This window comes from Bufo bufo, chromosome 2 (assembly GCF_905171765.1).
Source record: "Bufo bufo chromosome 2, aBufBuf1.1, whole genome shotgun sequence".
Lineage (NCBI taxonomy): Eukaryota > Metazoa > Chordata > Amphibia > Anura > Bufonidae > Bufo > Bufo bufo.
This window is the reverse complement of record NC_053390.1, coordinates 436,123,145-436,139,251: the sequence shown is the minus strand read 5'-3', so window position 1 is coordinate 436,139,251 and position 16,107 is coordinate 436,123,145. Positions and strand designations below refer to the sequence as shown.

Here is a 16,107-nt window from a genome sequence, read left to right as displayed (position 1 = left end):
AAGGTATTCCGTGAGGTGCATGGCGAGTTCCTAGAATTTTTTATTTTTTGTCACAAGTTAGTGGAAAATGCTGATTTTTTTTTTTTTTTATTTTTATTTTTTTCATACAAAGTCTCATATTCCACTTACTTGTGACAAAAAATAAAAACTTCCATGAACTCACTATGCCCATCAGCGAATACCTTGGGATCTCTTCTTTCCAAAATGGGGTCACTTGTGGGGTAGTTATACTGCCCTGGCATTCTAGGGGCCCAAATGTGTGGTAAGGAGTTTGAAATCAAATTCTGTAAAAAATGACCTTTGAAATCCGCAAGGTGCTCTTTGGAATATGGGCCCCTTTGCCCACCTAGGCTGCAAAAAAGTGTCACACATCTGGTATCTCCGTACTCAGGAGAAGTTGGGGAATGTGTTTTGGGGTGCCATTTTACATATACCCATGCTGGGTGAGAGAAATATCTTGGCAAAAGACAACTTTTCCCATTTTTTTTATACAAAGTTGGCATTTGACCAAGATATTTATCTCACCCAGCATGGGTATATGTAAAAAGACACCCCAAAACACATTCCTCAACTTCTCCTGAATACAGAGATACCAGATGTGTGACACTTTTTTGCAGCCTAGGTGGGCAAAGGGGCCCATATTCCAAAGAGCACCTTTCGGATTTCACAGGTCATTTTTTACAGAATTTGAATTTAAACTCCTTACCACACATTTGGGCCCCTAGAATGCCAGGGCAGTATAACTACCCCACAAGTGACCCAATTTTGGAAAGAAGAGACCCCAAGGTATTCGCTGATGGGCATAGTGAGTTCATGGAAGTTTTTATTTTTTGTCACAAGTTAGTGGAATATGAGACTTTGTATGAAAAAAAAAAAAAAAAAATCATCATTTTCCACTAACTTGTGACAAAAAATAAAAAATTCTAGGAACTTGCCATGCCCCTCACGGAATACCTTGGGGTGTCTTCTTTCTAAAATGGGGTCACTTGTGGGGTAGTTATACTGCCCTGGCATTCTAGGGGCCCAAATGTGTGGTAAGGAGTTTGAAATCAAATTCTGTAAAAAATGACCTGTGAAATCCGAAAGGTGCTCTTTGGAATATGGGCCCCTTTGCCCACCTAGGCTGCAAAAAAGTGTCACACATCTGGTATCTCCGTACTCAGGAGAAGTTGGGGAATGTGTTTTGGGGTGTCATTTTACATATACCCATGCTGGGTGAGAGAAATATCTTGGCAAAAGACAACTTTTCCCATTTTTTTATACAAAGTTGGCATTTGACCAAGATATTTATCTCACCCAGCATGGGTATATGTAAAAAGACACCCCAAAACACATTCCTCAACTTCTCCTGAATACAGAGATACCAGATGTGTGACACTTTTTTGCAGCCTAGGTGGGCAAAGGGGCCCATATTCCAAAGAGCACCTTTCGGATTTCACAGGTCATTTTTTACAGAATTTGATTTCAAACTCCTTACCACACATTTGGGCCCCTAGAATGCCAGGGCAGTATAACTACCCCACAATTGACCCCATTTTGGAAAGAAGAGACCCCAAGGTATTCGCTGATGGGCATAGTGAGTTCATAGAACTTTTTATTTTTTGTCACAAGTTAGTGGAATATGAGACTTTGTAAGAAAAAAAAATCAAAAAAAAAATCATCATTTTCCGCTAACTTGTGACAAAAAATAAAAAGTTCTATGAACTCACTATGCCCATCAGCGAATACCTTAGGGTGTGTACTTTCCGAAATGGGGTCATTTGTGGGGTATTTGTACTGTCTGGGCATTGTAGAACCTCAGGAAACATGACAGGTGCTCAGAAAGTCAGAGCTGCTTCAAAAAGCGGAAATTCACATTTTTGTACCATAGTTTGTAAACGCTATAACTTTTACCCAAACCATTTTTTTTTAAAATAAGTAATAGGAATAGCTCACTCCTATACGATTAGGGCCAGGTGCTCAAGTCCAGAAAAACTGTATCACCCGTACAGGAAAAATATTGGAAATAAATAGATGGACTGGACTGGCACTCTGTATGTATGGCGTAATAAGAATAAGGTACGATAAAATATAATAAAATACTATTAAATATGTATAAGTAATGTATAAATACGATAAATACAATATGAAGTGATCACACAATTTAATAACAATAAAATATAATGTAAAATAAATCACTGCAATAGTGGACACTGCACAATAATATAGATAATATAAAACACTGTAAATGACAATCAATTGAATTGATATCGAAAAAAGAGTCCTTCATGTAAGTCCTTAGATGAGAAAAAAATAGAAGTAGTAGGTATAATGTCCTTCTTCTCAAAAACCGCTTATATGCAGTGTGTAGTTTTAATCCACAATTTGAAAAAAACTATGCAAAGAAAGGGTATCTAGATGGCTTTTTAGTTTTGATCCAAATATGCTGGATAAAATGCTATATGTTCTCAAGTAGCAGTATTATAGCCTAGACTCAGGTAATTTTCAAAAGTACCGCATACCCAATTATAGACAATTTCGTCTTGTATCTGAGAACGCCAAAGTAGCGAGGTCTGTGGCGTACTACTTGCTGGTAGATAAAGTGCTGTGTGCTCTCAGGTAACGATAGTCTTACCTTGACCCAGATACTGTTCAAAGATACCACATACCGGATTATAGACGGTTTCGTCCTGTATCAGAGGACGCCAAGGTAGCGAGGTCTGTGACGGGTGACCGGACTGTTCGTGTCTCAAGACGTCGGCGTCTCACGTGACCTATGACGTACCTTTGTTCCGGGATTGTGTCAGATTATCGCGGGAGGTGAACTCGGCGATTTCTGTGTAGCAAAGTCTTTCTTGGAGCGCTCCAAATTTTGCAGAAAAGTTCACAAACTTGATATCATCTGTGAAAAGGCCTTAGACGGAGTGGGGAGCTATCAGCTGGTTACGCCAAACGCGTTTCGGGGATCTCCGAAGAAGGGGAAGAGATCCCCGAAACGCGTTTGGCGTAACCAGCTGATAGCTCCCCACTCCGTCTAAGGCCTTTTCACAGATGATATCAAGTTTGTGAACTTTTCTGCAAAATTTGGAGCGCTCCAAGAAAGACTTTGCTACACAGAAATCGCCGAGTTCACCTCCCGCGATAATCTGACACAATCCCGGAACAAAGGTACGTCATAGGTCACGTGAGACGCCGACGTCTTGAGACACGAACAGTCCGGTCACCCGTCACAGACCTCGCTACCTTGGCGTCCTCTGATACAGGACGAAACCGTCTATAATCCGGTATGTGGTATCTTTGAACAGTATCTGGGTCAAGGTAAGACTATCGTTACCTGAGAGCACACAGCACTTTATCTACCAGCAAGTAGTACGCCACAGACCTCGCTACTTTGGCGTTCTCAGATACAAGACGAAATTGTCTATAATTGGGTATGCGGTACTTTTGAAAATTACCTGAGTCTAGGCTATAATACTGCTACTTGAGAACATATAGCATTTTATCCAGCATATTTGGATCAAAACTAAAAAGCCATCTAGATACCCTTTCTTTGCATAGTTTTTTTCAAATTGTGGATTAAAACTACACACTGCATATAAGCGGTTTTTGAGAAGAAGGACATTATACCTACTACTTCTATTTTTTTCTCATCTAAGGACTTACATGAAGGACTCTTTTTTCGATATCAATTCAATTGATTGTCATTTACAGTGTTTTATATTATCTATATTATTGTGCAGTGTCCACTATTGCAGTGATTTATTTTACATTATATTTTATTGTTATTAAATTGTGTGATCACTTCATATTGTATTTATCGTATTTATACATTACTTATACATATTTAATAGTATTTTATTATATTTTATCGTACCTTATTCTTATTACGCCATACATACAGAGTGCCAGTCCAGTCCATTTTTTTTTTACCCAAACATTTTTTTTTTTATCAAAGACATGTAGAACAATAAATTTAGAGCAAAATTTCTATATGGATCTCGTTTTTTTTGCAAAATTTTACAACTGAAAGTGAAAAATGTCATTTTTTTGCAAAAAAATCGTTAAATTTCGATTAATAACAAAAAAAGTAAAAATGTCAGCAGCAATAAAATACCACCAAATGAAAGCTCTATTAGTGAGAAGAAAAGGAGGTAAAATTCATTTGGGTGGTAAGTTGCATGACCGAGCAATAAACGGTGAAAGTAGTGTAGGTCAGAAGTGTAAAAAGTGGCCTGGTCTTTCAGGGTGTTTAAGCACTGGGGGCTGAGGTGGTTAAGATAATCGCCCAAAAACTGAAAAAACTATGGCTCTTAGACTATGGAAACACTAAAACATCAATTTTTTTGTTTCAAAAATGAAATCATTGTGTAAAACTTACATAAATTAAAAAAAAAGTATACATATTAGGTATCGCCGCGTCCGTATCGACCGACTCTATAAAAATATCACATGACCTAACCCCTCAGGTGACCACCGTAAAAAAAAAATTTCTTTTAAAACGGTGTAAAAAAAGCTATTTTTTGTCATCTTACGTCACAAAAAGTGTAATAGCAAAATAGTGCAAATCAAACCATCATCTCATCCCGCAAAAAATGAGACCCTACTTAGGATAATCGCCCAAAAACTGAAAAAACTATGGCTCTTAGACTATGGAGACACTAAAACTTTTTTTTTGTTTTAAAAATGAAATCATTGGGTAAAACTTACATAAATTAAAAGAATTGTATACATATTAGGTATCGCCGTGTCCGTGACAACCTGCTCTATAAAATTAACATATGATCTAACCTGTCAGATGAATGTTGTAAATAACAAAAAAAAAAAAGAAAACAGTGCCAAAAAAGCTATTTCTTGTTACCTTGCCGCACAAAAAGTGTAATATAGAGCAACCAAAAATCATATGTACCCTAAACTAGTACCAACAAAACTGCCACCCTATCCCGTAGTTTCTAAAATGGGGTCACTTTTATGGAGTTTCTACTCTAGGGGTGCATCAGGGGGGCTTTAAATGGAACATGGTGTCAAAAAACCAGTCCAGCAAAATCTGGCTTCCAAAAACCATACGGCGCACCTTTCCCTCTACGCCCTACTGTGTGCCCTTACAGTAGTTTACGGCCACATATGGGGTGTTTCTGTAAACGGCAGAGTCAGGGCAATAAAGATACAGTCTTGTTTGGCTGTTAACCCTTGCTTTGTAAAAGTAAAAAAAATATTAAAATGGAATATCTGCCAAAAAAGTGAAATCTTGAAATTGTATCTCTATTCACCATTAATTCTTGTGGAACACCTAAAGGGTTAACGACGTTTGTAAAATCAGTTTTGAATACCTTGAGGAGTGTAGTTTCTTAGATGGGGTCACTTTTATGGAGTTTCTACACTAGGGGTGCATCAGGGGGGCTTCAAATGGGACATGGTGTCAAAAAAAACAGTCCCGCAAAACCTGCCTTCCAAAAAACGTATGGCATTCCTTTCCTTCTGCGCCCTGCCGTGTGCCCGTTCAGCGGTTTACGACCACATATGGGGTGTTTCTGTAAACTACAGAATCAGGGCCATAAATATTGAGTTTTGTTTGGCTGTTAACCCTTGCTTTGTAACTGAAAAAAAATTATTAAAATGGAAAATCTGCCAAAAAAGTGACGAAATAACTATCTCAGAATGGCCTGGATAAGTCAAAGCGTTTTAAAGTTATGACCACTTAAAGTGACACTGGTCAGATTAGCAAAAAATGGCCTGGTCCTTAAGGTGAAATAAGGCTGTGTCCTTAAGGAGTTAAGGTTAATATTAAAGGGGTTCTGCACTTTGTTTAAACTGATGATCTATCCTCTGGATAGATCATCAGCATCTGACCGGTGGGGGTTCAACACCCGGGACCCCCGCCGATCAGCTGTTTGAGAAGGCAGTGACGCTACAGTAGCACCGCGGCCTTATTACTGTTTACCGCTGGCAGAGTGACGTCACGACTAGTATCACTGGCCTGGGCGCAGCTAAGCTACGTTCCCTTGAATGGAGCTTAGCCGTGCCCAGGCCAGTGATACTAGTCGTGACGTCACTGCAGCACCACTGCCTTCTCAAACAGCTGATCGACGGGGGTCCCGGGTGTCGAACCCCCACCGGTCAGATGCTGATGATCTATTCAGAGGATTGATCATCAGTTTAAACAAAGTGCAGAACCCCTTTTAACGTTAGTAAAAAACAAGTCTTCCAAATATAGACATTTATATATTTTGTATAGATTTGGGCAGTACTGTGCAGTAACCAAACATAAAAATACACTCCACTGCTCCCTACTGTAGCTCCGTGGGCTCCTTCCAATCCTGTATGTAAAGTTTCAGACAGGGGCCACTTGCACCACTGACGTGTCTTCAAGTGGTATGTTACCCAACAGAGACATACCGCAGTGCTTGCCAAATTTAAAAACGTTTACAAAGCTGGACAAGCCCTTTAAGTTTAAATTTTAAAGCATATTGCCTGGTACGGTTGATCATGCTGATTAGAACAATACCTTTTTTTTTTTTTATCTTTGGAGGTTCCAGCATTCCCGAAATATGAAGATTTTTTATTTTTTGGAGTACCCATGGGCCTGGTAGTAGGACTTCAAGCAGCGCTACAGCTATGCACCTTGTGCTCATTACACTCCCATCATCCCTTTGATTGACCGGGATAGGGCTGCAGCTATCGATTATTTTAGTAATCAAGTATTCTACCGATTAATCCAACTATTAATCTCTAATAAAAAAAAAAAAAATTAAAATAAAGTTTTCTATAAAAACTCATCAGCCCCCCTGCCATCATTCCCCCCCCCCCAAGTGCCATCAGCTGCCCCTACAGTGCCATTAGTTCTTCCCCCAGTGCCATCAGCTCCCCCACTAGTGCCCCCCCAGTTCCCCCCTCCAATGTAATTAGTGCCACCAGCTCCTCCCTGTGCCATCAGCTCCACCCAGTGCTACCAGTTCCCCCTCCAATGCCACCAGCATCCCCCAGTGCCACCAGCTTTCCCATGTCATTAGTTGCTCCCCTCCCAGTGCCATCAGCTCCCCCTCCAATGCAACCAGCTTCTCCCTAAATGCCATCAGCTCGCCCCCAGTGCGATGTACTACCCCCAGTGCCACCACCCGCCCCCACTGCCATCAGTTCCCCCACTCCCCCTTCTAGCCAGTGAACAAAAAAAATGACCTTTCCTGTAGGGGTGCTGCCGACACGCCAGAGATCTTCCATCCTCTTCTTCACGCGCTGCTTTTTTTATTTTTAGGATTTTTTTTGTGTCGAGTTTCAGCATAGACAGGGATAATAGCCCTGTCTAATGGTGCCTGCACTGTCACTCACAAATAATCATTTTTGGTCCAGCATTAATGTTATATGGAGTTATTGGTCTCTGTTTTATCAAAATCATGTATTCCCCTAGGATTTTGATAACGTGCTGTTTCTTGTATGTACACAGAGGGGAGTGAGTGCTGGGCGGAGAGTAGGGTTGATCATGCTGACAGAGGCTCCTAATCACTTACATTTGACTTTGTGTTGCAGAGAAAAATTTGCTTTGGAACAGGACATCAGAGAGAAGGAAGAGGCCATTAGACAGAAAAGCACAGAGGTACAGGTATGTCTCAAATTTCAAATTTTAATGATCATAAAACTGCTCTGCATCGGAGCCAAAAATATAAAGTTTACGTCTCTTTAAACGCCACTTGTGCAAATTTTTTTGTTCAAGTGGCGTTTCTGTGTTGGCCTTGCAGCTTTCCTGAAAAAGGGTTGTGACTAGAGAGGGGACAGGGCCAACAGCCTTGCCACATATATCATCTTTTGTGCCTATTTTCTGCAGCAGGGCTCATCTCTGTGTAACATAGGGAGGAGAGTTTTTATTGAACATTTTGCATTTGAAAGCCCTCTTGTCTGGGAAAAATGATGAAGCTTTACTCACCTCCACAATTCCCCAACACTGCCGTTCTGAGTTGTGTCACCGCTAACGCTTTCTGACTCGCTTTTTTTAAGAGAACTATCTGCCCAGAAAACACTCCTTTAAGGCCAAAATCTTTAGCATTTTTAAATGGTCAATTAAACTCTTATTACTGTACAGAATAAAATGCACATAACTTTACTGCTTCATACCTTGAACATATTTATTGAGGAAGAACAGAGGTCAACACTCACTTAATATACAATACCAAGTCACACAGTGTGTCATACAGTGCATTATACTTTACAATAGAATTAGGTTGCTAAATGCCTCAAAAGATAAGACAATTGCATCCTCTGATCCCCCAAATTTTCCTTGAAATAAGCAAACCCCTGGAAAAGAACATAATCGAACACCACCTCTCTGTGACTGCCAAGAGCATACCCCGCCTAGGGTGGGAGCCTAAGTAGTTCCAAATACCCCCTAAGGTCTTCTAAGTCATGCCATGATGTGAACCTAAAAGATTCCATAATGGAAGCCGTCTCCTCCTGACTTAGAGCTCATGCACACGAATGTATTTTTGATCCGCATGCGATCCGCATTTTTTGCAGGTCAGATGCGGACCCATTCACTTTAATCAGTCCTCTTCCTGTCCATTTTCTATAGAGGGTAGGAGATTCCGTTCTGCAAAATGCTGAACACACACGACCGGTATCCATGCTTTGCAGATCGCAAAAACGGCAACTGCCATGTACATTATCCGTTAACGAATGGGCTATAAAGCTTTTCCACTTTCTGAAGACGTTTGCAGTTTCATGTTCCTTATGCCTCACAGTGTCTAATTTCTGTAACATCATAGTTAGGATTTCTTCCCAAGAAGGGAGCTGGTTCTACAACCAATGATGTAATAACCACTTTTTCACTACTAACAACAGAATCTGAATTCCTTTAATAGCTAAAGTTGTTGACAGGACATTGTTTGGGTCAGTGGGTATGTGATGAAATATATAACATTGGGGCGATAAAGGAACATCCCGGCTGTATACTGTGCTGAAAAATTGAAGAACCTTGACCTTTAAAGTTTGTATTTTGGGGCAATCTCAAAGGCTGTATTAAGGGTACTTTCACACTTGCGGCAGAGGATTCCGGCAGGCAGTTCCGTAGCCGAAACTGCCTGCCGGATCCGTCAAAACGTTTGCTAACTGATGGCATTTATCAGACGGATCAGGATCCTGATAAGTCTGACAAATGCATTGAAATGCCGGATCCGTCTCTCCGGTGTCATCCGGAAAAACGGACCTGGCATTTATTTTTTTCACATTTTTTGCGGTCTAAGCATGCGCAGACCGCAAAAACGGATCCGTTTTGCTGGAACAATCAGCATTAATGCATTTCAATGGGAAAAAATTCCGGCAAGTGTTCCGGAATTTTGGATGGAAATAAAACCGTTGCATGCTGCAGTATTATCTCCATCCTGAAAAGGCAAAATGACTGAACTGAAGACATCCTAATGCATCCTGAACGGTTTGCTCTCCATTCAGAATGCATTTGGATAGAACTGATCAGTTCTTTTCTGGTATAGAGCCCCTAGAACGGAACTCAATGCCAGAAAAGAATAACGCTAGTGTGAAAGTACCCTAAGAGAGAGACCTTAGACGTTTCAAATATAGAGCAGTTCCGTAAATAATGGGCTGATGCGTTTTTAAGGTCAAATGCATACGTCACCTTATGAAAGTACATATTTCTCCACTGTTCACTGATTATCGCTGCCCTTACAATAAAATCTTATCCGATATCACCCAATTCGTGTCCCTTGACCCTGGAGAAACAAAAACTTTTAATCTGTTGGTGTTGCTTAAAAATGAGACACCACCAGGCATTTAATCTTCTGACCTCTGCCATAATAGGAAGTGACCTTCTACTAATCTCAGAAGATCTCCAGCTGAGTTGATCTTTTTTGCTTTCCAAGACATAATAGTGTCTCTGAGGAGAACGCTATGTTTAATATAAGAAGGCAGTTCACTGAATTTTGTATGTAGTAATCTCCCCAAGAGCCACAGAGCTACCAGCTCCCTCTCCAGCATTTGAGCCAAAGTTCCAGTCTCTACTATGTCTGAATGGAGCTGCTTGTTTGTAACATCTGATATTGATCAATTGAAGTCCCCGTTTTAGCTTCGAAAGACAAAGTTTATCGTACGCTTTGCGGGCCCTTTTTTCTGACAGAGAAATTAGTTAAAGACTGACTGCAACTTTTGGATGTCTTGATGTTTGATCAACTTTGATATAATTTGAAGTGGAAACAAAAGCCTCCCAAAACGTATTATTTTTAAAAAATGGGCCCTGCCTGACAAACTCATGGGTAAACCTATCCATCTTTCTAATTACTGAGTGATTTTGCGAAGTAAGTGAAGTATGAGTATGCTATCTCTGCAGAAGTCTGGATCTCTGCAGGACTCAATCCTGTATTACACTACCCGATTTTTCAGGAGATGATCGCTAATGAACGTTCATGTAAACGCTTGGTAACGATCATCTTGCAGTGTAATACTGCCGCTGATTGCCCGAAGAACGAGCAAGCGCTTGATCATCGGGTAATCCAAATCTTTTGACATGTTAAAAAATTATCGTTTGGAGGCGGCAGATCGTGGTGTCTAATAACGACCTGCTGCTGGCAAACAGCCATAAAGCATGGGGATGAGCGATGGAAATCGTCTGCCACATCAGCCTTCAGAGTTTTGGTTAGAAATAGAAGCTGTCATTTGGAGAATTTTCCAAAGCTAGAAAGCACCTTCAAAACCTCATTAAATAGACATTAAGAAGAGGATCAAAAAGGAGCATATCATCAGCAAATTAATTTGACCTCCCTATTTCTTACCTGGATTTCTTTATAAATATGTCAACTTTGTAGGTGTAAGGCCAGCCGTTAAGTATTGAAGAGCTGTGGTGATGGTAGGCAGCCTTGTATCGTCCAGTTTTGGAGACAGACTAGAGCAGACAAAATCCCAGGGGTATATACTATGAATACTAATATTTACTTTATATCTATCTTTTTAGGAACTACAAAATGATTTAGACCGTGAGACCTCAACACTACAGGAACTTGAAGCACAAAAGCAGGATGCACAGGACCGACTGGAAGAAATGGACCAACAAAAAGCTAAACTAAAAGACATGCTGAATGATGTCAGGCAAAAGTGCCAGGAGGAAGGACAAATGGTGAGAATTAGTCATGTAGCCAATCTCATTGATTTTATAATCATTAAGGTTAGTTTCACACTAGCAGTAAATACTTCTGGCAGGCTGTTTCAGCAGAGGAACTGCCTGTCGGACCTCATGGTATCTGGCATACCAGGAAAAGGTCGGAGAACTGCTATGCCCCATTCACTATAATTAAATTCAGCGGGGATACGGCCTGTTTCTAGCATTAGGTTCGGCCGGACAAATCCCGGCACTAATGCTGGAAACGAGCTGGATCCCCGCCGAGTGCAGTTACAGTCAGTGGGCTCCGGCAGGGTCAGGTACTATACGGCTATTCCAGATGCAATATCTTCCAGCCTTCTGGAAGAATTTACCGCTAGTGTGAAACTAGCCTTAATATTATTTATAATTTATCTTAAAGAGCAATGGATCAACAGAGCTGAACAGAGCTTTGGAAGATGCCACATTTTTACTTTAGATTTGGTGGCCTTTAATGCATGTTATGTTCTTCTTATCATGATTAGGGAAGAATGAATCGACTTTGGATGAAACATCCGAAGTCAATTCCTATAATACTTTGTTTGAATACTGTACGGAGCAAGCTCTCCGTACAGTATTAGAATGTAGAATTATGAGCCAATTCTTGTGAGACTTTGCATAATAACTTCATAAATCAATTTCTACCGTAAAAAAACATTTCCTGAACTCGGGTTTGGTTCCAAGTGGTACCTTGGAACCGAACCCAAGTTCAGAAATTCGTTTTTTACACAGAATTCAGGAGGAAATGCATCAGATTTTACACGGAATCAATGAAATAAAAATCCTACCATGCGTATTTTCACCTAGAACAAAACAATAGCATAATTATTATTACAATGATAATAAGAAAAAAGCATGCAAGAGCAGCTTTGATGGACAATAGCATAATTATTACAATAATAGTAAAAATCATGCAAGAGCAGCTTTGATGGACAATAGCATAATTATTACAATAATAATAGTAAAAATCATGCAAGAGCAGCTTTGATGGACAATAGCATAATTATTACAATAATAATAGTAAAAATCATGCAAGAGCAGCTTTGATGGCATAAAAAGATAAATTGATGCTATGACATTCTCTGCGCATTTTCTGTATCTCTAATGTAAAACTTTCACTTCATTGTTTACATCTTGCTTGCTGTTGCAACTGCAGCAGTCAGCAGGTGTAATTACAACTATGGCATTCTCATTCACTTCAGTGGGTCACACACCTTCCACCCCCCCCACGCCGATCTGATGTTGATGACCTATTCAATATAAAAAAGTGGACAACCCCTTTAACCATTTAAAAGGATTTTCCCAGGACAGAGACTTATCCACTCTCCACAGGATAGAGTGTCTGATCACTGGGACCCCCACAGATCATGAGAAGGGGTGGTCATGGATGTCCACTGCCACTCCATTCAACTCTATGGGACTGCTGAAGAATACAGTGCTTGGCTACCTCCAGCAGCCCTGTAGAGTTGATTAGAGTGATAGCAGACACGCCTAAACACCCTCTCCATTTAAAGAGGTTCTCCGGGAATGATTTAAAATGGCCACCAGCAAGCTGTCCTAGAATATAAGCAGGAGTGGTTACCTCCACTTGCAGAGCTGCCTAGAAGGAGAGGGGTAAGTCCTCACTACACACTATTGTTGAGTTTTCCTGTCAGGCCACAGCTCTGCTAGTGGATGCAGCTATTCCTGCTCACATTGTAGGGCAGGTTGCTGGCAGCCATTTTAAGTCATTCCCAGAGAACCCCTTTAACAAGAGATGGTTATAGTAGGGAAAAGCAGTGGACACTTAATCTGGTGCCATCATAAAGTAAGGACATTGATAATGGTGTGGATCTGCCATAACTCTCTTCAAGGGAATGATCCTTTAAAAGAAGAAAGAGCAGGATTGTCTTTTAGTTCTTCTATTGTGAAATTATTAGTAGAGCTCAAGCAGGGAACTTTAATTACTTGCTCATGTCATTAGCCTTGTACATTTCTAGATCTTAACATGCTCCTATTGTTAGTGGCTGCCTGTATATGATAGATAGAGTAATAAGCTCAGGACATGAGACCCTGTATTCAGTTCATATTCAGTTGTTTGGGTTGGCACAAAATTCATGGTTAGGATTTGCAATTGGCAAGGAAATCCATGGCAGAGATCTGCAGCAGAAACTTGGGGGGTCCTTTATTAAGCTGAACTATGCCTATATTAGGCATATTTCAGGCGCATTCTGCAACTTCTCCCCACTGACGCCAGGGCTAAAAAAGTGGGCATGGTGGGGAAGGGGACAGGCCGGCAGGCCCATCTCATTTACCATTTTCTATGCCTGTTTTAGGCGTAGAAAAAGGTCTAAATGTAAGACAGCAAGGAAGCTGCGTTGTGTTTAGAACTGGCGGAGGATCCGCCGAAGTTATGTAGAGGCCAGCACCTCTTCAGGGGTTTATTAATACATGTCTTAATACATGCGCCCCTTGGTCCTGCATTGTGCATTTGCATGCAAGTTAGTTTTATTGGAATGTAGTCAAGTTCTAATCCCTGAGCATTGAGTGCACCATATGCATTAATAGTGCATTAAAGGGGTATTCCCATCTTAATGATCACTGTTAAATCTGTTAATGATTTAACAGTGATAATTTTTCTAAATATATTTAATTAACTAATTCCCACCCCTTAGAAGAAAATGAACATATACTTACCTGACTGGCCGCGCGCAGTCCCGAAAGTGCACGCCGAGACTGCGCATGCGCTATGGTGATTTCTTCCTGGCCAGTATAGTATACTTGCCAGGAAGAAGTCACCAGGGCGCATGTGTGGCGGCGTGCGCGTTCAGTCCAGCGCGCGACCCGGCCGGGAGAAGACTTGAATCAAGATGGAGCCCGCCCCTTGCCGAAACCAGGAAGTGGACAGCGCGCGAGGAGCAGGTAAGTATAAAACTGCGTGATGAGAATACCCCTTTAATAGTGAATCTGCATAATGTCGATGAGAAGATATGTGACCTGGCCATTATTCTGCTTTTTTCACCCTAGAGCATGTGAAAGGAACATAAAAAAGCCATTCAAACGAATTGCCAGTGGATTCAAGAGCAGAATCTACACATATATCCAGGCACAATCCAGTGTGTGTGAGAACATGTCCTGTCCTTCCGTTATGCCTTTCTGCTCTTGGTTTACACAAAAACCGAAGTACAGAAAATGGTGCTGTGTAATAAATGCAGTAAATCTATTTGAATGAACATAATGTGTTCTTTTGCTTTCTCGATAGATCTCCTCGCTAAAGTTACAGATTCAGTCCCAAGAATCAGATGTACAGGCACAGGAGGAGGAACTTAATAGGGCCAAATCAGAGCTGAACAGGTTACAGCAAGAAGAGAGTCAGCTGGAGCAGAGTATCCAGGCGGGCAAGATTCAGCTAGAGACCATTATAAAGTCATTGAAATCAACACAGGAAGAAATCAATCAGGTACAGTCTAACTTGTTCAAAATTCAGATTTTATTGTGTTTCTAATTTAAAATTGCTTGATGTTGAAAGACAGACATTAAAGGAGGATTTATCTGGCAGATTATCAGGAATGTACTTTCTTGTAAACGCTCGTTCCCAACAATCTGCCTGTGTAAAGGTGCCGCCGATGAACAAACAAAACGCACATTCTTTGGGTGATCCTGTTGTTCGTGCAGGCACCTAACTTATGGTTTTTGGGCACCAGATTGTGCAGTCTAAACAGGGATCTGCTGCCCAGAAACAATGCAGCTGTATGAGGAGGAGCGATAGCAATAGTGACCGCTCGTCCTCGTACTTTGGAGGTGATCGCTGCATGTAAATGCATTCCTTCACCTCCACTGAACGAGCAGGCAGTTATTGGGAAGGAACGGTTCCTTCCTAACAATCTGCTGCTGCTTGGCGCATGTAAATTTGATTGATGGCACAGGCAGCACTGGCTGATGTAATCACGCCTGCATTGTGCCTATGCATGCTCGCTCCTCTGATTTTGCTGCGAGTGAAAGGGCACTCTATATTACAAAGTTAATAGCTGGACGAACAGTCTGAACCGCTGTCATCCATCACGAGATAACAGCCTGGATCCCGAACATGTAACAGTTTAGTCCCCCATGCCTGGAACTGTGTGTTTCTTGTGTTGAACAGCTCCGAGGCTTCTTTCATTGCTGGGAGCTGTTCCACACAGTATATACGAAGTGGCTGGGACTGGAGAGAGGTAGTGCACATGTGCAGCTATGATAGCTTGCTACCATGATCCCAGCCACCAAACAAGCCCGCGCATTACTTCACAGTGAGCAGATGCCTGACAACTAGCATGCTCTAAAGGGCTACAAGATGAGGAATATCTAGGGGAGGAGGCAGTTTTGAAACATGAAGTATATTAGTAATATTGCTCATTATGGGGTTATACTGAACATAACTATCATTGTGCCAAGTGAGACAACCCCTTTAAGGATATGATCACATGGAGCACGCCACTCTGTGGGCGGGCACTGCGCAGTACAGTAGTGGGCTTTAATTAAACTAATGATAATTAAACTAATGAAGATCACACTGTTTAGGTGGTTTGCCTGGTTAAAGGCTGCATGATATTGCAGGTGCCGCACCTTGATTGACAATGCAGACTGACTAAACAGTGCAGTCTCCTTAGTTTAAGTACAGCCTGCTGCTGCCCGTACGGATGCACGGTAGTCGACCTCAGCGTGGCCGCATTGCAATTGTGACACGGCTGAGCTGTGTGATTGTACCCTAACCTCTTGCTGCCTTGGGTTTCTAGGCAGATATCACATCTCTGACATACAGTACACAAAACCTGAACTATAAAATTAAAAACCTATGTTATACCCCATACCAATACATTACCTGAAAGTAGACGCCTGCAGCAGTGTGAAAGAAAATGCTACCCAAGAATGAACAACTCATAAGCGCCTTCATGCAGTTTTGTATTACAATGTTGACAGCACCTAAGAATTTGTGTTTGTCGATAAAAGTCAGACCCGACACAGAACACCTAAGAATAAAGATA

At 41.2% G+C, this 16,107-nt stretch overlaps 1 protein-coding gene across 2 annotated transcripts in view; it reads left to right on the top strand.

The window, feature by feature from the left end:
- Window positions 1-16,107, top strand: part of EPS15L1 (epidermal growth factor receptor pathway substrate 15 like 1) — a 297,626-nt gene that overhangs the window by 110,136 nt on the left and 171,383 nt on the right. For both annotated transcript variants that reach the window (XM_040417436.1, XM_040417435.1), the window contains 3 exons: window positions 7,501-7,573; window positions 10,925-11,086; window positions 14,349-14,546. In XM_040417436.1, coding sequence (XP_040273370.1) covers window positions 7,501-7,573; window positions 10,925-11,086; window positions 14,349-14,546 — 433 coding nt within the window. The remainder of the gene's footprint in view (window positions 1-7,500; window positions 7,574-10,924; window positions 11,087-14,348; window positions 14,547-16,107) is intronic.